The sequence below is a fragment of the Montipora foliosa genome, chromosome 8 (genome assembly GCF_036669935.1).
Source record: "Montipora foliosa isolate CH-2021 chromosome 8, ASM3666993v2, whole genome shotgun sequence".
Taxonomy (NCBI): domain Eukaryota; kingdom Metazoa; phylum Cnidaria; class Anthozoa; order Scleractinia; family Acroporidae; genus Montipora; species Montipora foliosa.
The window spans coordinates 38,715,488-38,743,190 of NC_090876.1; the positions used below are offsets into that span (position 1 = coordinate 38,715,488).

General features: G+C 38.7%; 1 protein-coding gene and 1 long non-coding RNA gene across 3 annotated transcripts in view; one reads left to right on the forward strand and one right to left on the reverse strand.

Annotated features, from left to right (window-relative positions):
- The window catches only part of LOC137967295 (uncharacterized), a 137,260-nt gene that overhangs the window by 59,800 nt on the left and 49,757 nt on the right, over nt 1–27,703 (forward strand). The window contains exons 2-5 of one of the 2 annotated variants that reach the window (XM_068813815.1): nt 7,533–7,753; nt 8,386–8,515; nt 10,537–10,686; nt 13,438–14,776. In XM_068813815.1, coding sequence (XP_068669916.1) covers nt 7,533–7,753; nt 8,386–8,515; nt 10,537–10,686; nt 13,438–13,946 — 1,010 coding nt within the window. In that variant the 3' untranslated portion in view covers nt 13,947–14,776. Of the gene's footprint in view, nt 1–7,532; nt 7,754–8,385; nt 8,516–10,536; nt 10,687–13,437; nt 14,777–27,703 lie in introns of those variants that run through there. The other variant, XM_068813814.1, reaches the window with a different exon arrangement.
- On the reverse strand, nt 17,055–19,928 carry LOC137967296 (uncharacterized). The gene is made up of 3 exons (XR_011116517.1): nt 19,895–19,928; nt 18,010–18,069; nt 17,055–17,337 (listed from the first exon to the last, which is right to left on the reverse strand). It is a non-coding gene; the product is annotated as an uncharacterized lncRNA (long non-coding RNA).

Genomic DNA, 27,703 nt, shown 5'->3' on the forward strand with positions numbered 1-27,703 from the left:
GGTATTGAAATACAGCATTCCAGTCTCTGAAGAACAACAAATAAAGGAGAAGCGAGAAACATTGGCTTCTGGGCTGACATGTTGATAATTTTCAAGTTCCCCCACAACTTCTGTTTACCACAAGTGTGCCCTCTGAGCATCTGACAGCTTTCTAATACTAAAATTCACTGAAGTTAAGCCCTGCCGGGCGGGGTTAGTGTTTGGATGGGAGACCAAGACAACATTTCCCTCATAAAACAGAAGCATCGGACCGAAAATACCATTAACTCTAACAAATGCGAACTCAGCAAGGTACAGATCTTGTTAGCTTGCTTTATGCAAAACAAATATTGATGAAAAAGCAAATAACTATTGATACACAGTTTTCAGAAAGAGCAGAAGGAAGTTTCCCGAACGGTCGATCGAGAATAAAATATTTACGACATGAAAACAACATTAATTTTGAACCGTGAATATAGAATATAAAAAGTTACGATCAGCGACAAACATTTTGGGAGATTTTTGCTACGTTCAAGTAAATTGCAAAATCGAAAGTGACATGGCCGGAATTCAGCGGGCGCCGTGATTAAGTTACCGCGGCATGTTTACTTGCCAAACAGTGAAGCATCTGTGTCAAATGATGGCAAGATACCGGGTTTTTGTAAGTTTCTTTTTCAGTCAAGTGTTATAAAGTTTGACAATGAAATGAGCGAAGTCAAAACAAAGATCACAATCGCCCAACTCTTATTTATGCAAAGTCAAAATTTACTCTCCAAGACGCGTACGACGTTATTTATCACCAGGTAATTCCATCATTTTGGAAATAGCAGCTACTTTATTATTCATCTGCGTCACAAGTTTTCACTGATTTTGGGGCTCATTTTGTTGAAACTCAAGCACGCTTCCAACAGGCCTGTGAACCCTTCCTGCTTACAGAGCAATACTAAAAAACTTCTCCCATATCACATTTCAACCTTAAGCTCGAAAATTCAATACACAACATGATATTATAATTCACAAAGGCAGAAAATACCACAGAATCCTTTTCCAGCGAAAAAATTATTGAAACTAACAACATATTTGCTCTTAGAGGCGAAAACCTCTTCCTATTTCATTGCGTGCGTGAAGACAAGAAACTCAATCGTGTCAAATTACCATGTACTTCAGGTAAATAGAGCTCACTTTGATTTCGTCTCGACGGGCGATAGATTGTTGTCGAAGTCCAGTACTCGTCGCTTTTGAGCTTCCTGCCTAGTTTATCCAACTGACTTTCCATTATTGAGCTCCATAAGGGTATATTTTGTTTAAGGATCCACTAAAACTCCATTCGCGTTACATGACTTTCGACGCCATTGCAGGCTAAGTTAATGATTCTACTGTGTCCACCAGAGAAATCTACGCAGTTCTACTACCCTCTCGATCCTAAGAACATACGCATAGAAGGCTCTATGCACAAAGACACCACTTACCAGGGGAGTGACAGGCAAGACATTTACCGACACGGAAAAAAAAAAAAAAACTAAAAAAAAGAAAAAAAAGAAAAAAAAGAAAACAAACAAACTAAACGAAGACCTCGACTGGTTTGCCATAGGCAACCCAGTAATAAGTTTTTTTGAATTTTGTCTCTAATTTTTTGTTTCACCTACAGAATTTTTTTAAATTTGAAAGACAAACGGTTTAAATTAATCTAAGCTAACATGCAAAAAATGAAAAAAAATTACCGTCCAGAAGCAGAGATATAAACGAGTAAAGTTGCAAAATCAGGAAAAATTAGGGGGTTACAAGATCAGCATTTACGCATGCGTCACCCGCTCATTCGAGTCCGCGCGCGCGTGGAGCTACAGGTCAACACAAACGGATTTAAGTGACTATTAAACCGTTTCAGTAGAATTTTCGTAGTTTTCGTGAATAGGAGATGTCTATTTATATTCCATGTATATAGGAATTGGAGAAAGGTAAGCGAAATTAGCGGTATTTGTTTATTTCTGGTGACCCATTTGAATCATGAGCTGACGCAAGCAGCTTACGAATTGCGTGTGTGGCTTACGCGCGCGCGCTCAGCTGAAAACCCATTCGAGCCTCCTTAAATTAAATGGGGTCAAGTCATGCTGTTAATAATTGATCGTTTTAATATATCACAGAAATACATATTTTTACTTGTAGTCTCAAATAAAACCGGCTAGCGACAGAACTGACTTCCGTCGATTACCACTTCCGGTGTCGTAATACGTCCAGCGGTAAGGGAGGTGATGTAAATACTCTAATAATACACATAGTTGCCATAGTTGAAGACCAATAACCTTATTTTTAATGAACAAATTATAGGATTAAATCCAGTATTCAAATGTGAGAAAAAAACATATCGTTTTATTAAAACTTACCGTCAAATTTGTGCTTTAAATTCGTGTGATAAACGTCATTCCGAAAAATTAACCGTCAACCGTCAAATGACCTAAAATTTAAGCGTCAACCGTCAAAACGACTTATTTTTAACCGTCAACCGTCAAAGAGACCCCCCCCATTGAGACCCTCTCTGTTGCCTAATGATATGTAATTCCCTTTGTGCATTTAGTCACTTCATTCGGCATTCGTCTTTCGTATAAGAGGTATTGTATTTCCTTTTGTTAGTCAGTTGTTGTACCCGGAGTGGCCGTACAGATCTTGTAAGTAGTTTATTTTCGTCGTGGTATTTTGGCGTTTCTGAAGCTTTAAGTATCTTGCTTGTAACTTTGTATTTCTAAGTCTTGTTTTCTGTGGTACATGATCGTTAAGTTGAGTACGAAGTTTCAAGCTGTCCAGCAGTTTAATTACTAACCGATGCAGTTACGGTAATCATATGGAGACACAATTTGGCTAGGGTATTGAGTACCCATCATAGATTTCTCTCATCACATTTTGGTACAAAATAACTTTACCATGGCAACGATAAGGCATTTCTTTGAGCCTTAAAATCAAGACATATGGTGTTTTTTGAAAAAGGGGACGGTGATTCTTCCCTTCAGCGTTACCAGATAATGTTAGAAATAATCTCTAAAATATTTAAAATTTAACAAAATATGTAGGTCAGTTTTTCAGAAAAGTAAGTTTTTTTTAAAATGTCTCTAATTTTTTTCACCTTCAGTATTTTTTTTAAATTTGAAAGACAAACTAATTAATCTAAGCTAACATGCAAAAAATGACAAAATTCAACGTCCGGAAGCAAAGATATAAACGAGTAGAGTTGCAAAATCAGGAAAAATGAAGGGGTTACAAGATCGGCATTGGTTTGTTGTAAAATGACCAGTCTTGTTTCCTTGCAGCCATGCGGAACTTTCTAAGACATATTTTTTTAATTCGTCGATTTCAGTAAAAAATTCGTTTTGCTGGACGACCAGCCCTACTAGAGAGAATTACTCCGAGTGAAGCAAATTATTAGCGTGAAGATTGTTTTATTTTCAGCAATAATTATTTGGAAAAACGAAGTCGAACACTGGTTGGCAAAAGTATGAACTCTTCTCTTACCTTAGAAAACTTTCATGCCAAATTTTGTGGCCCTCTTTGTATTCTGTAGCACAGCATCATCTTGTATTCTCAATATTTCCGATTCAGAAATACTGGCGAGTTTACGCCGGCCATTTTGTTTTGCTTGGATCACGCATAGTAAGTGTGATCTTAGTGTTTCAAGCAATCTGTTTGGTTCGCTATCTCGGAGTGAATAATGTGTGATCAAACAAAACAAATGGGCCATTGCAAGTATAAGAGCGTTCCGACCTTGGCCTATTGGCGGAAGTAAGCTGTTCAGCCTATGGTCTTTATCGGATGCGATACTACGGAAACGTTTGTCACATAATGATTCAATATGATCCACCATTGGTGCCCGGGAGGTGGGGGGACTCCCATGTAAAAAGGGGAGGGATGCTCGTCGGAAATTTTAAATTAAACCCTTAAGGAGACCAATCTGGGCGTGGCCCAGGTTTTTGGAGCATCCCTCCCCTTATAATATGGGAGTCTCACCCCCCCCCCCCCCCCAATTAAATCAGAATCAATTTGAAATTAAATAAAATTCTGCCTTCCTGACCTTCTACCCGTGACAACTGAAATGATCAACCTTTCTTTGGAGACAGGAACTGTCGCGAATGTTCACAAGGAAGCGCTGTTGATCCCTTTATTCAGTGTTTATTGAAGAAGGTGGCATAGCACTTTCCTGTTTTAAATCTTACCTCACTAATAGAAAGCAGTTTTTGATGGTTCGGGAAGGAAAGTCCACTACTCGAGATCTTTTTTGTGGTGTACCTCAAGGCTCAGTCTTAGGATTTGTTTTGTATATACTGTACACGTAACCGTTTGGGGACATTTCACGGGGTGTGTTTTCACTTCTATGCAGACGACACGCAAATTTATCTTTCACTTTTGATTTGAGTCATCTTCGACGGTTGACAAACTTTCTGCTGTTTCCTGCATTAGGGATATAAATAAGTGGATGCTATCTAATAAGCTTAAGCTTAATAATAGTAAAATGGAGGTGCTAATCATTGGAGCGCGACACCGCCCTCACCCACAGCTTGATCTTTAATTTACTTGTTGTCGATGAGCATGTAGTATCTACTTCATCCGCGAGAAATTTGGGAAACGTCTTTAATGACAACATGACACTTACGTCTCACGTCGCTGCTATTTGTAAATCTGCTTTTTTCATATTAGGAATATTGCTAGAAATAAGAGATATTTGTCGCAAGCGAATATTAAGACTCTACTCAGCACGTGTTTTTTACTTGTAAGTTGGACCACTGTAATTCGCTACTTGTTGGCCCCCCTTGCTACCCAATTAAGAGGTTGCAGATGGTTCAGAATTGTGCTTCTCGGTTGGTTGTTGGTGGTCGTAAATACGACCCAGTTACGTCAGTGTTACGTCAGCTTCATTGGCTACCAATTGAGAAGCGTATAGTTTACAAGATATAATTGCTCCTCACTTATAAAGCACTCAACACTTTAGCTCCCCTGTATATCTGTGATATGCTTGAGCGTTACATTCCTGCTCGCAGGTTTCGATCATCTGATAATTACCTTTTAAATGTCCCTGGGTACAGTCTCAAGAGTTATTGTGGTAGAGCTTTTTCCGTTGTAGCTCCTAAATTATGGAATATTTTCAGGAGCCCATGAGTAGGAGCCTCCATTTGCACTATATCCTTGAGTCAACCTTTGCGCGTATCTTTCTATTTTTAGAACCAACCCTTCATCAGGAGCCTCTGACCTTTACATTAATTTACATCAATTCGCACAATTTGCGTACATTGTTTTTGCTATTTCTGTCTTCGTTAGACAATGAATTTATTCTGATTGGCTATTTTAAACAGCGTGTGCAGTGCCGAACAACTCGTGGCGTTCTAAAAATAGAAATATACGGGCAAAGGTTGACTCATAGGGCTTGTATGGGGGAGGTAAGCTCCTACTGATGGGCTCTTGATAATTTGCCACTAGATTATTAAGTTGAGCACTGACGTGAATGTGTTTAAATCTAAGCTTAAGACTTAATTGTTCAATACTAGTATAGTTATTATTGACAGGTTTTTTTTTTTCTTTGATGTAGTTTTTACTAGCATTTCTTTAGCGTTTATTGTTTTTAATTTTGATTTTTATTGTTGTAAAGCGCCTTTGGACATTGGTTGAAGACGCTATATAAATTTCTCCTTATTATTATGGACATTTTTATATTAAGTTGTTCGATGAGTTACATCTTATAACTTTGCGGAGTATCACCGTAGGTTAATTTAATGTTAGAAGTGTCAGCTTTCTTATAGCCTTTTCTTTCGTGTAACGTTCTAACAATATATCAAGTTCTTTTTCCGTTGTCCTTTCGTACAATATATTTATAATTACGATATAATCGTTTTACAGTTTCCACAGTCTGTCATAGGATCCACTTTTGGCTCTTCTGCAGCAAATATCTGGTTTCTTTCTCTCCCGTGATTATTATTATTATTATTATTATTATTATTATTATTATTATTATTGTCATTATTATTATTATTATTATTATTATTATTATTATTATTATTATTATAGCTCGTGAAGGGCATAATGATTGAGATCGCCTTTTTCTCAATGCGAACGAGCTCGTTGATGAGATATTCCGGCAAGGCGTTAGAAAATACCTGCAATAGGCCATTTCCTAGTTCATGTTAGCCTCCTCTTCAAAGGGAGTCTAAGTGCGAAGTTTTTCTCATGAAAATTAATTTTCATTCATATGTAAAGTAGAACTAATTGCCATCACAAAAACTTCGCAGTTAGACTCGCTCTGAAGAGGAGGCAAACATGAACTCGGAAATGGCCTTTTACTTTACTTATCTTCCTAGATAAGTCGGGAAGAGCTAGGGACCTCTGCCAACCGCTTCGACTTCCTTCGACTTACTCATCCAACCGGAAATGAATGAGTGAGTCCAGTTTCGACTTGTCAAACCTGTTTGTTTTATTTTGGCACATGATCAATCGCTATACGCATCATCGGTCGTTCTCCAATGGCATTTAGACTAAGGACGCTCGAACTTGCCAAATTTTATATCACGAGTCGTCTACACAAGCAATTTTTCCTATTTGACAACTTTTACTTGTCACGTAAAAGCTAACTAAACGCTCCAGCTTTTCAGCAAATACAGTCGTCACATAAAATTGGCGAAATTTCCTCGTCTACACTAGTAAATAAAAGTTGTCACTCAAAAATTGTCACATAAAAATTGCTTTAGCTTTCATGTTATAAATAAAAGTTGTCACATACGAAAAATTGCTCGTGTAGACGACTCGTCACATAAAAGGTAGCAAAAATACGAAAAATTGCTCGTGTAGACGACTCCTCACATAAAAGGTAGCAAATTCGTGTCTCTTGGTTAGCGCCATTAGAGAAAAAACAGGCAACCTCGCCTTGCTTCAGCTTTATCTCTGCTGTCCAAAGGCATTGCTGACTCCCGTAACTGCGACTTGCCAACAATTAATTGTTGTGCTATCCACACGATCAAATATATCTGCCACATAAAATTGTCACATAAAAATTGCTGGTGTAGACGGGGCTTAACTGTCTAAATTCCAATGAGTATTTCCTCTGTTTTTCAGTTACACAAACTAGTCTGCCAGAAACCTATAAATTTTTTGGTAAAAAAAGAAAAGGGAACTTTAAAAGTATGAACTCTCTTGGTTTCCAAGGAAATGATTCGAATCTTTGGTTGTTATGTGTTTGTCAGTGTTGTTTTAAAGTATCCCGACATTTGAAGGTTTAAAGCATTCTCAGCAAAGAAATTCGAAGCGGTTGGCTGAAGTCCCTCCCTCTTTCCGACATATCTAGGAACACCAAAGGGCCTCTAATCGTAGGGTAAGGGATCAACTTTATGTTGCTTACTTCGATTGGCTGGAATGAAGGGAACAATCATGCAAAGTTAAAAATAAATTCAATGTCAAGTATCAAGTTATATGGTAATAGCCTTAAAGTATCCCAAGCAATGAGGAAAATTACAAGGAAAAAAACGAGTCGAGAACTCATAACAGACAGCATACTTAAGAGACTAAGTCTTTCCTTATTTCCTTAGATCACGCTTTGGTTGGTCATAACATAAGTTCAGATTTTGTTGGTGACGAGTTTGAATGTCAGGTGAAATGCATCGATACCAAGCCGTGCGACTCATTCAACGTCCATCCCGCTACTGGTAAATCGAACAAACGCGTCTGTGAACTGAGCAACATAACACGGCAAATGGAACCCAGTGATTTTAAAGCGATGAAAGGGTCCAACTACTATGGCTCAATTAAGGTCAGTTGAAATAATAACGGAAAGTTTATTCATTTAATTGAACGAAAGGGAAGGATCAAGGTATCCTGTCATAGGCGGATGTAATTGACTGAGAACTGATTTTGATGAGGGAGGAAAACCGGAGAATCCAGACAAAAACCTGCGGGATCAGATTGAGATTGACCGAAACTCCACGTAGGCAAGGGTTGAACCCGGGTCGCAGAGTTGAGTGGCGGGATTGATAACAACTGAACCACACAGGGTGCGGCTCGAGGATGTAAATAAGGTGCGTTTTTTCAGTATCAAAAATCAAACACACCATTCAAACTTTCAACTCGACAACTCAAACTTTCAATTCGACAATTCAAACATTCAATTCGGCAGTTCAAGTATTCAGCTGTCGTCACAAGTCACAGGCCATTGTTTTACCAATAGAGAAAGAATCCTAAACATTGATTAAAGCTAACGGCCTTTGGCCTAATTGAATTGAATTGCTTAATATTACCGAATTGAATTTTTGAATTCTTGAATGGAAGGTTGGAACAGCTAAATTGAATGTTTAAATTGCCGATTGCACCTTTGAATTTTTACTCAAAAACGCGCAAATACTAACCGAGGACCTTCAAAAAACATAAATTTTTGTATGCTTTCAGGTGAAATGCGTCGATATTTCTCATGAAAAGGGAAGGAAGTATAAGGATAGCACTCATTCTCATGAAAAGGGAAGGAAGTATAAGGATAGCACTCATTGCCATACTGGCTACAAAGGAAAGCGTTGCCAACGTGAGTCGCTTTTTAGGAAAAAAGTAACTAATGTGAGAACATAGTTGATTCGTGAAAATTCTCATGAAAGTCAAAAGCTTGAGCTGAGGTTGCTGTGACTGTTAATATGATAACTGTTTAACCTGTTGGCTCAAGAAGTGACTCCATCCACAGCCGCGGCATAAAAACTTACGGATTACGGAGGTTTTGTTTAAGGATTCACTATAATTTTAAGTCTTTTAGTTCGGATAACCAGCGGGTTATTAGAATCAGAAGTGAAACCAAAACTAATCGTGACTCGCGCGTGCACATTTTCCGGCGCTTTGTGTCGGCTACGTGTAATTACTTCGAGTTTTGATTGGTTTACAGGATTGCCTCCGTCCTTTTTGATTGGCCAAAGTTATTACTATGGTTTGGTTTTACTCTAATGAGGCAAAAAAGATGGAAGCAAAGGATCCCTGATAGAAGCTTACAGGGCCGTAGCCAGAAAAAAAAATATGACTGAGACAATGTTCATGGTTAAGTTTTCTTCGTAGGTATTTCAGGTGTTTATGATAAGTGCATTTTAAAGACAACACTGGAATCACGCATTATTTTAAAAAATTCACGAGAAAATGAATGAGGCAAGAGCCTCGGTTTGCCTCGGAGTACTGTCTACGGCGTTGGCTTTTCATTAGTGCTACCTGGGACAATGAAAGAGGTTTACTCGAGGTTAACTCGCGCATTCTGCTTGGGGTGGGATGTCCGGAGGTTTGATAATCTCGCAATTATCATCATGTGCTTATACTGAAAAGCCGGTGACTTCACTTCAAAAATCGACGAATCATCGATGATCTAGCGAACTTTCCCGAATGATTCCTGCAGGAATTCAAAATAAAAAATAAAGTAGGGGAGATCTATCCATAATTTGTGGGCGTTTTAACAAAACAATTATTCCTATCCTGCTTGTTGGATAAGATTGTTATCTCATATCCAACGCACGCTCGTGGAATAATAGACCTTATTCACGATAGCCGCCATGTTGGATTTGCTGTTATCATGCAAATTAGCTACACACTTCTGAGGGGGCAAACAACACAAGTTCGAGAGGTTATAACGAACATCGTAGCCACACAGATGATTTGTTTCATGTTCATTAAAAAATTAGCAGATAACGAAGTAGAAAGACAACATGTCGGAGGCAATCAAAAGATCGAAAATTAGTATAAAAGGTAATTAATTGTAAATTCTAAAATGTACTTTTAGCAATGTTAATTCAATATTTCGACGAAACGATTTTCCGCAATTTGCCTTTATTTCAATGTTTGCCCCCAGCATAACACATGGCTAATTTGCATGACAGTTTGAAAACCAACATGGCGGCTATCGTGAATAAGGGCTATTGTTAATTATTATGCAAATTCTGCGAAAAGAAATTGTATTGTACAGAGCGTTGTCACATGACGTCACGTCAGCCATGTTGGTATTCTAAACTAATCCTCTGGGATTTGAACTCTGTCTGCTAGTCACGTGAGTGAAAACGTTCTGTTGTCATCCAGCATGACCGACTTGTCACGTGGGTGAAAACCACTGAATTTCTAAAATTATAAGAAAAAGCACCTTCTAAAGTTCGGACGACAAAACGTTTATAAAAGGCAAAAAGAGCGTGCACTGTAAAAGCGCGCTACCGGTGTATCTTTGTCGGCCGATGAGAACTTAGCTTGGTCTTGTAATGAGCATGAAGTAAAATTTCAAACCGCTGAAACAATAGGAGCATGCTTAAATTAATGGATAAAGGGAAAGCATTTCATGCCCCAAACGTCCTCAGTAATAGTTAACGCCGCCTTTCTGGAGTCTTTAAGATTTAACTTTCGATTTGCCGGAAAGCGAATTATTTCCGTCACGCGCAAGATGAAGCCACATATTGTAGTGGATCCACTCTCGCCAGATTGTTTTATTTCTTGTTTTTTACTGGATTTCTTTTGTTCTATCAAGTTTTCAATAAAGTTAGTTATATTCTACCACAAAATTAACTAGTAATGATGTTTTGTTCTATGACAAAGCGACACGAGGACTGTACTCTCATCTGCCTGCCCAATCCTGCAAAGACATCCTGGATTCTGGAGATTCATTTGGAGACGGAAAGTACTGGATCGACCCTAAGAAGACTGGCAACCCATTGAAAGTGTACTGCGACATGACAACGAACGGAGGTAAGAAAAAGTGTTTTCTACTGAGACAGAGATCGCAAATCTTCTTCTTCTTCTTCTTCTTCTTCTTCTTCTTCTTCTTCTTCGTCTTCGTCTTCGTCTTCTTCGTCGTCGTCGTCGTCTTCTTCTACTTCTTCTTCTTCTTCTTCTTCTTCTTCTTCTTCTTCTTCTTCTTCTTCTTCTTCTTCTTCTTCTTCTTTCACACACACTCCTCCTTCTTCTGTGTGGGGTCGGCATTTGTGGGCGGGCGTCCACTCACTTTGGATTCTCCACTCGTTACCTTGAAGTCCCTTATCCTTATATCTTTCCTGATGTTCTCCATCCAACTCCGTTTTGGCCTTCCTCTTCCTGTCTCCCCTTCCACTCCATTTCCACATATCGCATCACACAACTGTCGTCTTTTCTCGTGACAAAGCTCAACAATGACAGTCTTTGCTCTTGAATCTTCTTCGATACCTCTGTAACCTTCAGTGTATTTCAACGGCTGATTATTTCATTTCGGATCGTATCCAGTTGAGTAACCCCAGACATCCGTCTAAACATTTTCATAACCAGACAACACAAAACAATAAAAGAAGCAGCAAGGATAGCTTACAAAGAGATACTTTTGCGTACTGGTCTCGTTGTTCGCTTATTTTCCTGATAATTGATAAAGGTGTGGCTATTTAACAAACTAACTTCAGTTATTTATGCGTCTATCCTCTTATTGATGATAACATTGTCAAAGTGGCTATGGAAATCAAGAGCCGCGCTCACACACTGACCAAACTTCTAAGGATGTGGCTTTTGTAGTCATTCTGATAAATACAGCTATAAGATTTTTCTCGTTTTATTTTTGACTTTTCTTATGCAAGAGTCATGCAAGGGCAGGTAAATTTCCTTCGATCAATTAAAACTATCCCAAATGTATCGCAACAAGGTGGTCACAAAAGGTCTTTCAGGACTATTGAGAGGCGAGACTGCAATACACCACGTTTAGCTTAATAAGCTGTAGGGAAGATTTCTTTGAACTGCGGAATATATTCGAAAAAAAATCATTTCGTTCACCTCGTACGTTGATCGACTGATCGTATCCTTTCCGATGAAAAAGAAAGCTGGACGCATAGGCAGCATAACGTGTCGGTGATTTTAATTCAGATGTTTATATGTGGCTACCGGTCGCGAGAAATTACATCTCAAAATTACATCTTCCCTGAGTGAAAGTTGGGAAGGTTATCAAATCGATGTGCAACTCATATTTAGCAGTTTGAACGAAATTAGAACCCAGGACCACGAATTTTCTCTACCAACCTTTGGGAGAGGGCAAGTACAAAACACACAACATATCCTCTACCTCTAAAATGACGATTATCCACAATTCGTAATTTTGCCTGGATTGACTGTTACCGTCAATTTAGATTACTCTGTCCTGGAAAAGTTGCATCTCTGCACGGGAATTGAACCCAGAGCACCCAATCTGAAGGAAATGTTTTTTATCCACTTAACAACTAAAGTTCAACTGTCTGACAATTACACCGATCATTTATTAAATCTGATTAGTATACATAAAATCATTGCTGAATGGTGGTTAAGTCTAGTACTTGATTTTTAAATGGTTATCTTTCTCTTAAGGATTGGTAACCGACATTTTCTCCTTTTTAAACTTGTTTCTTAGCCGGTGATAATACACGTTTACAGCGGCATTCGGGAGAAAAAATATATTGACATATTAAAAAAAAAAAATTTCTGGCAGTTAGCGATGCGGTAGTCTAGTGGTTAAGTGAAAGGGTTAATAATCGAACATTCCCAGGTTCGCGTCCATCGAGTTTAGGCATTGGGGTTCGGATATGAAAAATAGATATTCATTTCTCATAATCCGTATCAAGCGCTAAGCGTCCTAAATTGACGTTGATAGTGAATATAGAGAAACTAAGGAATTGTCGATAATAGTCATTTCAGAGGTAGAGGATGGGTTGAAACACAGGTCACAACTCACAGTCCATTGTTTTACCAATACCGAAAGAATCCTAAACATTCAAGAGTTTGTATGCCTATTGTTAGCATTGGTAAACGGTTAGGGTTGTTTCTGTATTGGTAAAACAGAGACCTGTGACTTATGACCTGTGTTTTGTACTTGCCCTCTCCCAAAGGATGGTAGAGCAACCGCGTGGTCTTGGGTGCTAATCTCGTTCAAACTGCTAAATGTGATTTGCATATCGATGCTCAACTAACTGTGATAACCTTCCCAACTTTCATTCAGGGAAGATGTTATTTTGTGTCTAAGGGAATTTCTCTCGACCGGTAGCCACACACAAAACTCTGAATTAAAATCACCCCCACGTTCTGTTGCCTATGCGTCCAGCTTTCTTTTTCATCGGGGAGGATACAATGAGTCGAGGGAGAAATGGAAATCGATCACAACTGAGTCTGTATCGGAGATTTTACATTGGGAGGTTTATCATGTTTCCTCAATCAATGGGAACTTCACAGGTTGGAAACAACTGTTCCGTGAAAAGTTGGAATATATTTCCAAGGATTTTACTCATCCCTTCGTTTTGTGTGAGTGCGTTCGTTTGACTGGCGGGGTCTCCGATTATTGCGAAAAATCATCTGACGAATTTTGATTAGCAGACCAACAAATTCTCAAAGCATTTTCAGCTTAGAATCCTGTCCAAAACGTTTGCCATTTTTTGGATCACTTTAGGAAAAAACAAGAATCCAAATTCCACTTTAACCTACCTCTACGCTAACCTTTTGATGTGATTCTCGTTTTAGGGGGATGGCTGCTTATCTCAAACATTGTAATGAAGAGCTCAACTCCCCCAACCGCGCTTCCGGTGAAGACTTCCTACCGCGGAATAGCAAGCGATGAGATGGTCCTTTCGAAGACCGCGTCGAAGGAGTTGTTCGCACACTTGTCTTTCAGACAAATAAGATTCTATTGCGGTAAAAAAGGGGGGCGCATATTTCACGTGGGTACAGTTACTAACAGCTCCGGCGAATCTGTAGTGCGCTACTTTACTGGCCAGACGGATGTAAGGCCTTCTTCGTGTGGATCGTTCGTGCGAATGGAAAATGACAACTCGAAATTAGCGGCCGCCTGCCAATCGTGGTATGAGGGAAAATGGGGAGATGGCAACGACGAAAACAGATTGTATCAACAAATTGTTTGGTGGTTCTCTAAATCTCACTGGTTACTTTACCCGCCGCACAACAGATGGGAATGTGATGACTTCAACAAGGGAGTATCTGCCGGAGATTTTTGGAAAATATATGTTCGCTAGATCTATTGTAGCAAATAGAGTACTGTATCGTTAGTAACTCAAGAAATCCGTATCATAAGCAATGTAAGTACTGTAGTCGTTAACAGGGTATTGCTTTTTTCGAGTGTGTAAGGAGTATTGTATACATGTATGCAACTCTGTGTTTTGACGATTAATTAAAAAAAAAAACACATATAAATAGCTTTGTTGTAGGAAGTGGTGATAAATGTGTAAGCATAAAGCAAATCTGTTACCATGCCCGTCTGGGAAGAAAAAGCTGTGCATGAAACTGTTACGTTTTGTGGAAATAAGAGGCGCCGCTTTGACCTAATTTGTGAAATTTTAAAAGAAATAGGTGAATTCAGCTCATAGAGTACAAAAACAACCATATTCCTTGAATTTGACGGCTTAAGCGACGGGTGAGTATGCTATTTTACATAGCACGTCACAATACTGTTTTAACATTTTATGACAAAACCTTAAAAGTTTATGGAATTTACTTGATTCCTTGCAACGTATGGGACGTAATTCCTTCTTTGCTTTGTAGACTTAATTTAGCATTCTCTCGCATTCTTCTTCTTCTTTACAATATGCATTTTTAACATCATTTTTTATTTACCATATATGGTAACAGAATTTTGGAACGGCTTTATAGTACTTTTGTCGTAATTGCTTTGTAAATATTGTAGTTGTTTGTTTATTGTGCCTCAAAAGCCCCAGCTGGGAGCTAAGTGACAATAAAGAATGTGTGTATGTACTGTCTATTTTTCCCCTATATTGCCAGAGGTTGTTTATCTTGCTGTCAAGATAAATAACCGCTTTTCATTCTTAAATAAAGATATTCAATGTATTCTATCAAAACTTGTTTGTCGATAAAATTTCGGAGTACATTTCTCTCCACAACAAGCGTGGTTATATTCAAGACGAGTTCAAGGCACTCACGAAAAAATTAAGGGGGTGGGGGGGGGGGGGGGGGGGAGGAAGAGGAGAGAGTTCTTTCTCATTCCCTTGGGCGTTTCCCGTTTGGTGCGTACGTCAGTCTCGCACTCCAAATAAATTCCAAACACTACTGCACAAGCTGCAAAACAGAGAGCATTAGAAAAGGGAAAAGCTAGTCAAACAGAAGTTCTTTTTAAAATGAATATTTGCGTGTCGCAACCATTCTTCGATAATTGTATCCATCTTTTTTGTGTTAGGAAATGCCATCGAGGTAACCTGTAACTGTTTGGGTAAGACGTAACTTTATTGGCTATGCAAGACTCTCTGTGATATGTCACTGCTGTCCTCAAAAGCCGACGTCTTGTTAGCATCATCATCATCATCATCATCATCATCATCATCATCAATCTCACTTAGCTGACCATAAGTGCTGTACTAATTGAGAAGGCTGTAACCCAAACCATATCACGGGAAATTAAGAGAAGGTCAAGTCAATTGTTGGTTTTTCATGCGCAAGAAAAAGAAAAAAAACAAACAAATAGCAAAGTACCCGGAGAAAAACCTCACGGAATAGAAAAGAGGCCCATTAATCTCCGTCCACATGTGAAGGCGAGTCCGGGAATCAAACCCGAGCCAAATTGGATGGAGGCGAATGATCTCACTAACGCGCCAACTTTGCAGTCGCCGAAAATAACATGAACGTATAAGACGCATGCTCAACACCATTTTAGTTACTCGTTTAACTTTGAGTTTCACAGGTGTTACTGCTAAAGCTTTTTCATGCCTGATGAGAAACAAGCTGTTGATCTCTTGAAGGTCTTGTGGTCGCGTTTCAAGGTTTAAAAAGCCGAAATATTAACCGCCCGTTGGTCATAGAAGCGAAACCTATGAAGGTCATATTGTCAATTATTATTCATGTGGTAAACAAATAGCCAAAAACTTGGTAACTGTGGGAAGAGTTGGAATTGAATGGGACGAGAAGGAACTTATCTAAACAGGGATTAAGAAAGCTTGACTGTGTACATTATTTCTTGTTCGGTATAGCCTTATTTCTCACTGTCCTCGCACCATCCAACATCTCTGAACTGGGCTCTTGCCATTTGATATCAACAAATAATCGTTGCTAAGTATTAAAGACAATGCAGGTGTATTCATCATGACACAGGCAATCGATGTTTTGAGTTGCGTTGTACCTTTTGTTGAACAAAATGGTTCTCCTTATATAGCTTTATATTTTGGTTCTATATTTCTCTTTGTGAATCATGAATCAGGTCCTTTCAATTTGAATCCATGATTTAACAGCAAAGCTTTTCACATGACGGCTTGCGAGACAATTTTGTACAAAACTAATCCTTGAAGAGAAGTGAATGACATTCTTATGCAAACAATAGGCCCTTGTTGTTAATGCAGCTCGAGAGTCCCAATCCAAAAAGGTTTGGGGTCAGCGAGAAAATGATACCAGAGGATGGTTTCCCCCGCCTCCTCTCCCCCCTCCCCCTCAGTTGGCTCAGCATCGGACTACTGTGCAGCAGTGCGGTAGGTCGCCGGAACAAAGACTCAAGCCCGACCAACCCTCAGGGTGTTTAAATAACGATGGAGAACAGCTTTATAGTAAAATGACATCTGAAAATGGTTGGACTCTCTGGTCTTCGCGGATAAGGACGATAAAAACCGTAGGAATCCTTCAATATTCATACTAAACCCTGTAGGACGTAAAAGAACCCACACACGATTTGCAAAGTGACTTCCCGGTGTTGAGGTCTGGCCTCTGTGGTATGTAATGGTTGGTAGTGTAAACGCTCGGAGTCGACCAGTGTCCTATTGTTGAGTCTCCATGGGCATCCTCTTCAAACGGAGTCTAAGGGCGAAGTTTTTGTGACGGGAATTAGTTCTAATTTACATAAGAATGAAAACTTATTTCAAAAAGAGAAACTTCGCACTTAGACCCTTTTTGAAGAGGAGGCAGTCATGAACTCGGAAATGGCCCGTCGTTCCTGGCTTATTAATGTATAAAAAAGGTCATCTCACCCATCAGTCTCAATCTCGACCCCAGAGCTCTTCTCTTTTGCCCATGACTGAGGGAGAGAAGAGCTCTGGGGAACCCTGAAACCCCTGAAGCGTGGCTGATTGGTGCATTCATGTTAGTACAAGGAGTGAGCTGGCGCCGTAAGGTTTAAATAGCCAATTTCTGGCTATAAGAACTCCTAGTTAGAGTTTCCCAGAGCCTTGGGTCAGGCGCAGACATAAGATGCGAGGCTCTGGTGACGAAAACGCCTTCAGTCTGTTTAGCTAATGCTGTCAGAGAAAGAGCAAAGCATCATTCGACAAAGAAACAAACAAATAAACGACATCACTTTATTTATAAAAATATAGGTGGTTGATGAAGTCAGAGAGAGTCTTGGTAGAATAATATTTAAATCACAGCTGCTTTCTCGATACTTTTACATGCATCTTTCAGTTTGCCAACCAAATCCTAAATAGACAAAAATCATAGAAGTTAACGTTAATGGCCTCGAAGGAATGCTTAACGTTACTGACGGTCACTAGACTACGATAGTTCTTGTTGCGGATAGCGCACAATGCCTGAGTGGTGTAAAATGCAAAAAAAAAAAAAAAAAAAAAAAAGGGTGGGTTCAATTTCCCTGTCAGCAAAAGTGTTAATGTCAACGTTGACGTTGATGTCGGTTACTGTCAGTCAGTGTCTACATTACAGTGTCAGTGTCAGCAGCAGTGTCAATGCTGATGTCAGTGTCAATATCAGTGTATGTCAATGCCGACGTCGACGTTGATATCAGTTATTGTGTCCGAATCAGTGTCCATGTCAGTGTCAGTTTCAATATCAATGTTGGTGGCAGTGTCAATGTCAATTTTCAGTATCAATGTCAATATCAGTGTTGATGTCTTTGCTTTGCTTATAGTTGAAATGTACTTTGCCATCAAACTCGTTTAAAGGTGTTTCACTTTATAATCAGGAGGGAAGACAAAACAATCGACGCAGAGTTAAAAACCCCAACTGAAAGGAGGCAACCTGTTGGTTCTTTACAAAGTACGGAAGAGTTGAATTTGGTTGAATGCGGCCTACCTCTTTTTTGCATTCAAAAACATGTGGAACAGTAACACGGTCCCTAAACAACAAGCAATTCACCCGTAGCTGTTCCATGGAGCAGGAAAATTGGACATCTTTTCCATGCGATTTTCCCGATTCCTGAATTAAGCATACAGAAAAAAGAAAGTCAATCTACAATACTAATACACTTCACTACACTATGAAAAACACGGGGTCAGGGTTTGGGACATAATTGGACAAAATTGGACAAAATTGTTGAGAAAACTCTGTTTTTGGACTAAACTCCGATTACAAGCATGAAAAAGAAGCTCTCTTTTTGCCCCCACCCCCACTGATCAATGTTGCTTGGACGAAACAAAGCATGTCGAACCGGGGATTATCAACATTGGTTGTAGGGGGGAGGGGGATGGCAAATAATGTGCGATATTGAGGACGTAGTGCGCAAAATAACCCCTGCTTTTAATATTCTCAACCCTTTTTGTCCAATAGTGAGTGTTGATGTCTTTGCTTTGTTTATAGTTGAAATGTACTTTGCCATCAAACTCGTTTAAAGGTATTTCACTTTATAATCAGGAAGGAAAGCAAAACAATCCACGCAGAGTTAAAAACCCCAACTGAAAGGAGGCAGCTTGTTGGTTCTTTACAAAGTACGGAAGAGTTGAATTCGTTTGAATGCGGCCTACCTCTTTTTTGCATTCAAAAACATGTGGAACAATAACACGGTCCCTAAACAAAAAGCAATTCACCTGTAGCTGTTCCATTGAGCAGGAAAATTGGACATCTTTTCCATCCGATTTTCCCGATTCCTGAATTAAGCATACAGAAAAAAGAAAGTCAATCTACAATACTAATACACTTCCCGACACTGTGAAAAACACGGGGAAAGGGTTTGGGACATTATGCAAAGTCTGTAGGGGATGGAGTTCTTTGTGTTGTGGCTGTCCATTGTGAGTGCATTGGTGGGTGGGTGGAATAGCTGCCAAAACGTCAATCTGCTCAAACAACTAACAAACAGTACCATTTTCATTTTTGGTACCCTTTGCTAGAACAAAGGACAATAACTCTAGCAGTGGTGAACAAGGCTGAGAAAATCCAGGCTTGAACGGGACTTGAGTCTATGATCATCAGCTCTTACCACTGAGTTATTAAGCCCATCTGGTACAAAGTACTTTTGCAGTATCACTGTCCTGTTACAGGAGTTCATCAAGGGGATCCTCTATCTCCACTAATTCCTTGAGTCAACCTTTTCCCGAGTAAATGTATTTTTAGGAAGAGGTTTTTTTTCGAAAAGTATCATATCTCCCCTGAAGCTTAGATAGCTTGGTTTTTACGACAGTGGGCGTGCTGAATCTCGCAAGGGAGATAGGCTTCTACACCAGTGAGCGTGCCAGTGAATCTCCTAAGGAAGGGGTTATACAAATTAATTTACTCAAGAAATGGTTGACTCCTAGACGAAGTAAGGGAGATGGAGGACTTCCCTTGATGAGCTTGTGCCTATGAGTATAAGTGAAGGTACACGTGTGACATACTTTTTCGGGATCTTTTTTCACTTCCAGTAACTCCGATGAACTTTCCTTGGAAAATTGTTAGATGTCCACATTTCCAGTAGAAGTTTTGCATGGCAGCCATATTGCATGTGTTTTGCATTAGAAAGAACATTTGTTCCCATAGGGAAAAGAATCTATTGTTCCTGCCACGCAACATGACTGCCGTGAAAAACCTCTATTGATGAATTTACCGCACGTGACGTGACTTTTGAAAACCAAACATCACACTTGACCTGATTGTCAAAACTGTAGCGTTTCTGGAAAAACGCATTACCCAGGCTGGAGACCCCAGTTATTTCATAGGGACCCAAAATACCAAAGGAATCAATGCATGTGGTTTAACCTAAGGCTGTTGCTTTTTCTAATTACCGTGAGGTCAATCAGATATTTCCGCAACCTTCAGAAGATACACAGACCTCAGTTTTTAATGTGATAAGACAGGTGGGTTGATTCACTTTCTCCATTTGATTATTCTAGAGTAAAAGGATGACAAGCACGGAATTCAATTTAAAGTACTTCATAGGCTGGTTTCAAGGTATGTCGCTTACTAGATACACTGTATATGTTGCATAACAGAGAGATGAAACACTGCTCTATTATTGGACATTGTTAAAACAGCTAACAGTCCATCAAGACACCATTAAACATCATTTGCCTCATGAGCTTTAAACCCGATGAGACACTCCTCATTAGAACCCTTTATACAAAGAATAGTAATAAGGCCTGTCTTTTTTTATATACATGTACATGTATGCTAATATCTTCCTCTCACAAATTGAACCTTTGCATGTACTCCCGAGGGAGTGATGTCAAAAGACATTAGGCTACGCCTTGTGTTTTTAAAACACTGCTGCTTGCTTTTTGAACAGTACATCAAAGTTTCAAAGTTCAACATTTGAATTATCTCGACTGTTGCAGAGCCAAAGTTGTGGAACACTTTGGCCTGAAATATTAGAGACACTACAATGTTAGAGAAATTTAGGAGAATTTTCCTATCTTGGATTTTTTCTTGCATTGTGAAAGTGATCACTATGTCATGGAAAGTGCCGTACGTAAGTCTCAATAATTTTATTGTTAAGACGCTATGAGTTTAGGGTTAGACCAGAGCTTATCCCGGTTTTTGTAAGACGAGGCAGCTTAGATGATAATACATGCACTTTGCCTGGGATGCCAGTTGATCTCAAGGGTACCTCCGAAGCTTTCCTCTAGTACAATTATTGAAAGCACTATTATCCAAAGATTAATCTAAAAGTAACACAATAACGTTCTGATTGATTTTCTGTTTTGTTCAACATTGCGATGTCCCTTTGACAAAGTTATTTATTAGTAACAATTCTCAATCCCACACAATCAGAGCACACAGAGGTGATTGTTTCTATTAATTATTTTAATAGATTAATTTGAACAGAATATGAGGCATTTTGAGCAAAGTGAAAAACTACTATCAGCCAAACATTTTCTTTGAAATGGTGATACCAATAATAATAACATGAATTGGGATTGAATGGCACAGTGATGAGAGCACTCGCCTCCCACCAATGTGTCCTGGGTTCGATTCGCAGACTCGGCCTCATATGTGGGTCAAGTTCAGTTTGTCAGTTCTCTACTCTGCACCAAGAGGTTTTTCTCCGGTTTTTCCCTCTCCTTAAAAACCAACATTTGATTTGATTAATGTTGTGTTAATTTGTCGATTTCAGGTATAAATGAGTGTTGTCCTAAGTGGCGTGTGTACATATATGTAAAAGACATCAAGTGAGGCCTAACGCCACTATGCATATGATGGATGAAGAACCGATTCCAGTTTACAGTGTCCCCAATTTGTGCTTCAGCGCGAGAAGACTTAAATAAATAAAGTTCCTTTTATACTCCCTGCCCCTCAAATATTGTTTTTTTTTTTTCCACTAAAAGTTTGAGTACTTCGAGTTAAGTCAAAATGAGGGGTATTCCTATCCGCCTTCGTTTTCATTCAGTTTTCATTACCCGCGTAAAAAGGGAAATATGTAAATTAATGTATAAATTGGTAAATATTGTATAGGGGAAAGCAATCTCTGGTACATGTAGCAAAATAGCTCACCGAGTTGGCGAGGTGTTCTGGGTAACTTGAGTCACGAGGCAGAAAGTCACACGGAGCATCGATATCAAAAGTTAGCATAGCGATTGAGGGTGAGTAATTTTCGAATATTTACAGCAATTCCTTTTACTTTGAAAATCAAAGATTACAGTATCTAATAGAAAATCGTATTGCCTGGATCAGAAGTCGATTTTTCAGGCAAACTAAAATAGGGGTGACGATTTGTCAGACACAACGAAATGAGAAACAGGGGCGACAGACTCGGCTACAAACTGCTAGGCGCAACCTCAGACAGCAAAAGAGTAGTCTCAGTATCAACATTTTCAAACCATTTTCGATTATTTTTACGACACATATTCACAGATAATAATAATCAGCGATCCGAATATAATAAGCGAGTTTTGTTCCTATTTTATGGTATTTCAAAGTACCGTGAAATGAGCCACATGGATCAAAAAGATGACAACGAAAGATGACGACGAAATGTTGCCTTCTAGTCATTGAATTCCTGTTCCTGTTTTACTATCACATTTTCAAGGCATTTTCCATAATTATGTAGATTGCTTTTTAATTGATAGCGCATGAAATAAACGTTGATGGAAGTTTCAAATAAATGCTGTTTGTTTCCTTGCATCTTTCACTTTCATTTACCCACCAAATTACATGTAGCATAATATGAAGACATCACAATGTGCAGCACATATTAATTGGAAAAACACCTCAACTGCCATACATGCATGCATGCTTTATTGACCACTTCCCCACAGGGGCTTTTCAGCGTCAATTACAAAACTAAATTCAAACATGCAATAATATAAAAAAAAAGACAAATGCATATTATTTTAAATTTACAGATCATTTCGAATATCGATAACCTACCACCCCCTTAAAGGTTTCTCTGAAAATTGCAACACTAATCTGGACGGTTACCTGTGTTCCTTTTGGCCGAGTAGGACTGCGCACGTATATATATAGCGCTTTCCCAGACGCTTTCCATACTCGATTTTTCCTGGCTAGCGATATTTCCTTTTCTGAATACGTAGTACATCGGTCAGCGGCTATGGACCTATCACACTGTACATGCTTTAGGATTGCCATATGCTTTGTTGGATTTGTCACATGCTTTAGGATTTTAATCGGATTTCGAGTAGAATATAACGGTAAGTTTATACGGATATGCAATGTCGAATGTTACGTTAATCGTTAATGAAAGTTTTCACCAAGGTGACCGTCGTTTTAGGGACGTATCTAGAGGAATACAATGTGCTTTTACGAGTCTTTTAGCTCTGTTATGTGCTGACTCTTGTGATATTTCGCAATGGACGGCCCACACAGTTGATCAGCTATTGACAAAAAAAGATGCTATGTAACTTAAAACTTTTCAAGAGTAAGCTATTCCAGATACAGAGACAATCTCGTTGCCATATTTACCCGATGGAGTACGCTGGTCAGCCATTGTCACACTTGATCCCAACATACCAGACCGACCTGTTACGTAGTAATTTATAACGGTAATAGCACTGAGTGTAATAATAATAATAATCATAATAATAATAATAAAATAATAATAATAGTAATAACAAATAATAACGATAACGATAACGATAACGATAACGATAACGATAACGATAACGATAACGATAACGATAACGATAACGATAACGATAATGATAATGATAATGATAATGATAATAATAATAATAATAATAATAATAATAATAGTAATTTTTTTTCTGATTTTGCGCTTTTCTGACGACGAAGAATTGATCGGAGATCAGAGATCCGTTTTCGGAATTTCCAGCAAAAACGAACCCTAAGTTGTGAAAGGTTGCCTTAAGTCGCCTTAAATCGCCTTTAGTCCCCTGATTTTTTGGGCAATGTTTTTTTAAGTCGCCTTGTTAAGCTGCTTTAAGTCGCCTTAAGCTACGGCGACTTAAGGTCCAAGAGTAGGCCTTATTCTGGAGCTCTAAAAATTGCATCCGCACGCCACACACAGGAACAAACACACATGAAACAATTAGTGTTGTTCTTATTATTATCATTATTATTATTATTATTATTATTATTATTATTATTATTATTATTATTATTAACTTCACAGTACTATCGGACATCGAGTCGGGTGTTGCTCATACCACCTCTTAAAACCAGTCGAGTGCCTTTTTTGTTTGTTGGTAGTCACAAATGTGAATATCCCACGGATATTGCATACCCTTCAGTATTTCCAAACCTCCCTGCCGCGATTAGATCACCCATACTTTTCCCAACCTTAACGGTAAACTGAGAGCGCGTTAGACCTCTCCGCCACCGTGACGCAATTTCGTTACTTTGATGAAAGCAAACATTTAGATTGGAATCTTTCCGCCCGCCATGATTGACACGGTATTAAACTATTCGATAAAGTGGACAGATGCTCTTTCTTTGAGAACATCAAGGTTCAAGGGAAGAAAAATTTTCTACGTTCATGATTTCTAGATCTTGCTTCGTTCTTGTGCGTTCCACTGTAAACATTATTTTACATAGAACGAATACTTATTAGAAGTATTTTGCATAGAACGAATACTCCAATATTTCTTGGGGACCAGTTTGTTCAGTCGTTTTGAAGTTGAAAGAAAACAAGAGAATAGCTTTCAACGGCCAAACAAAATAAAAAATGAATTAGCTATCGCCGTCACGGGGACTTCTATTCTCAGGGGCATTTAGCAAAGACATCTACCATGGCACTGTAATGATTTACGATACCGAAACAATATCGTGTAGTATTAGGGCTACATATTACGAAAGGACAACTTGAATCTCCTGAAAAACAAACGCAGTTCAGTTGACAGTTATGGAAAAAAAACACTGTCAAGTTACTGCCCTACCACACCTACGCAAGACGTTCCTACTTTCCCGTATCTCCTCAATTCCCTCCGCCCCTTTACAGCCAAAAATCCCCTATCCCTACATTTTTTTTTTACCTAAATATCTCGTATCCTGATCGCTTCTCGGCCTTTTGGAAGAGATTAGTTTCTCGGGCAAGGGCTACGGTCAAGTACCATTGTGCTACGTACTGTACTTTTTTCAGGGCCGCAAGAGGCAGCCACAGAACAGTTGCGGCTGTTTGTCTGTTCTCTCGAGAAGCGATCACTAGGGTTTTTTGGTTTCGTTTTTGATAGTTTTTCGTTCAGCTCGAGTGTAGAATCATGACGAACTTTTGTAGTTTCTGAGAACTATTTACTACTTGGAGATTTTGTTGAGTTTTGACTCGATGATAGAGAGAGTTTTGGCGATTTAAAACCGGACTGGACTACTGGATTTAAGCCTTTTTCTTAACGAGATTTCAAGTCATTGTGGAACGTTTGGAACCAAGTCACTACAATACTGAAATCAAGACTATGGAAGTGTAAGATTAAAACTTTGGACTGGACTATAGAACATGCAATTACGGGATTTTAGATTTTTGAGCGTTGAGAGAAATGGAGTACAGATGTTGTCTTCTTGTCTTCGCCACAGCAGATTTAAACAGTTTCCAAGGAACAAAACCAGGATTGCGGAACCGGACTTCAAATACAGGGCCCGGTTTTTCGAAAGCCGATTAACTTAATCCAGGATTAGCGTAAACTTTTGTTTCATGTTTTCAACGTTTTGGTGAAAGTTTCCTTTGCTTATTTTTGTTTTTCAAGATTGATCTTCTAATGTAAAGTTTAAAAGCGAGCCAGAATTAAAAATCAGGATGATATTCCTGAGACAATTAGTATAATTGTTATTATTAACTTCAATTGTTAACTTCACAGTACTATCGGACATCAAGTCAGGTGTTGCTCATGATTAATTCATTTTCTATTTTTGGCCAGGTGTCCGTTGTTTTTACCTCGGGCAACCAAGCTTTATTTTACTAAAAATTGGTCTCCCAGTAGACTTTACTGTCGTCATGGACGACGTACTGGACGACCGCCCATTTTGGGGACTGGAACTTACGATTAGTAATGGTAATAGGACTGAGTGAGTCCAATGCGGTCTGCAATAATACGAGTGATAATAACAAAATCGTACGACCGCGCAGCTGGAGTCCGATTTGTTAATCAGGAGTATGATTACAAAGTAACTGATTTGGACGACACAACTTGAAGTCCTCTTACCAATTAATCATAAAAAATACAATTTCCGAGAAAACAAGAAGATCGAAGTTGTGAAAGAAAGGGAAAATAAGACTAACAAAGGAGGCATAAATTGTTTAATGTCTTTCTGAAAGAAAAAAGGAAAGAAAGAAAGAAAGAAAACCCCAGTTTAGAAGTCTGTACACTTTTTCTATGGTGTTTGAGCGAAGGATACGTGATTGGTGGACTTTGAATGTGATTGACTTATTGAACTATCCGATAACCACTTGGCAAGTGAATTAGTGGAAAATAGGAGTTTTTTAAAAGTTAAAACCAATGACAAATTGCATTTTTTGTGATTAACATTGTTATCGACCAGAACCTCTTGGATTGTTCACTACAAATAATACTAACAAGTTGAGTAACCGGTAGCCGAGAGATTTGCGCTCTTAATTATTTAGGTGAATGCACATTGAAAGCCTCAGTCTCTTACGCCAAAGCAACCAAATATGATTAAATAATTGATATGGCTTGTAAATAAATTGATTTGCTGCAGCTGAACATTTTCCGTGTTTTGAAAATCTGTAGATTTTACAAAAAAATTGTAAGATAGGAAAATGCAAAACCTGTACGTGCATGCTGGACATCGAAGACAACATTTTGAATAAACCACATGCAGGCACATAATTTTACTAAGAACTGTGGGATAGTCAATCTCGATCGTCATGTGATTGCATCTCAACACAACGTTATTTTTAATCGTAGGGGGTTTCCTAATTGGCAACTAAGAATTTATCAGGGCAACCAAAAATTCACGAGTTTTGTTGCTAGGACAACCTGGATTTTCTCTTAATTTCGAACACTGAATTCATAAATATTACAAAATTCTCGAATCTGATTGGTTATTATTAGCATTAATAGGCCAGTTTATGATTGGACACGTTGTAATCGGACAGCTGTACACAAGCGCCTGCCAGTTGTAGTTGCATCAATTATATTTTTCCAGAGCTATTAAAATAAAAAAAGAAAAGCGGAGCAGATTAAGCTATAGAAATTTTATCATCATCATCTTCTCGTATTGTTTGAGAGCTACATGTGAGCGCTTGGCGCTTGGTCTAGTTTGAAATTACTCGTCCATTTACCCCCTGAATTGTACTCTGCTCAGTCCTATTACCATTATTAACCTTTTAACCTTCTTTATCATTAAATGCCTTGGAGAAATGGCTGATCAAGATCCATCAGCAGGATTTATTTCACATCCGGCATAATTATATACTTGCGAAAGAAAAAGAGTTTTACATTTTTTGATAACTAATGGTAAAATGAGGGAGAAAGAAAGTGAAGTTAGAGTAACTGCAGAAAACGATTTACTGATAAGTCAGATTGAGTTGAGTTCGGAGCCGGAGGGAGGGAGGGGTGCAAATCGGCCCAGAGCAACCACTCTCAGTTGTGAATTTGCCTTTTTTTCAATCCCCGATAAATAGATAAACCGCATTTTTTTTTCTAGCTGTAAAGAACGACCAGAAAGTCGACCCCATCCGGAGTTCATGACAAGCTCCAGACGCTATGCTTGATAATGTAAAAATGTAATGTGACATTACAGAACCATACAGCCTCAAATATAAAAAAAACAATTTGCAATTGCGTAGTAGGAGAATGAGGAAGAAGAATTTGGCGAAAACGTTTGGTTCTGCAACTCTACAAATATTCCTGAACAGAACTAGAACTTCATTATCGCAGAAATCTTGATCTGCGATGGAATGAGGCTCATCTGTTTAATGTATCGTCTATTCTTTGGAACTGATACTGCCAGATTTTTGCTGGAAAAAAAAAAAAAACATAGCAGCACTGCGTTTTACGGTTTTGCATTTAGCTTGAGCACGAGAAATCCCTCGAGCGGATATTCGGTTGCGTACCAATCAAGAGGGTCGCGGTCATTTGTCCCAATGTCATTGGCCATTAAATTGAGGGACGTGTATTCTAAATTGAGGACATACCGTAAACTGATTGGCCAAAGCCAAATGACAGAACACAACACGGTCGGAATGACCAATATTGCCGATTTATAATATTTA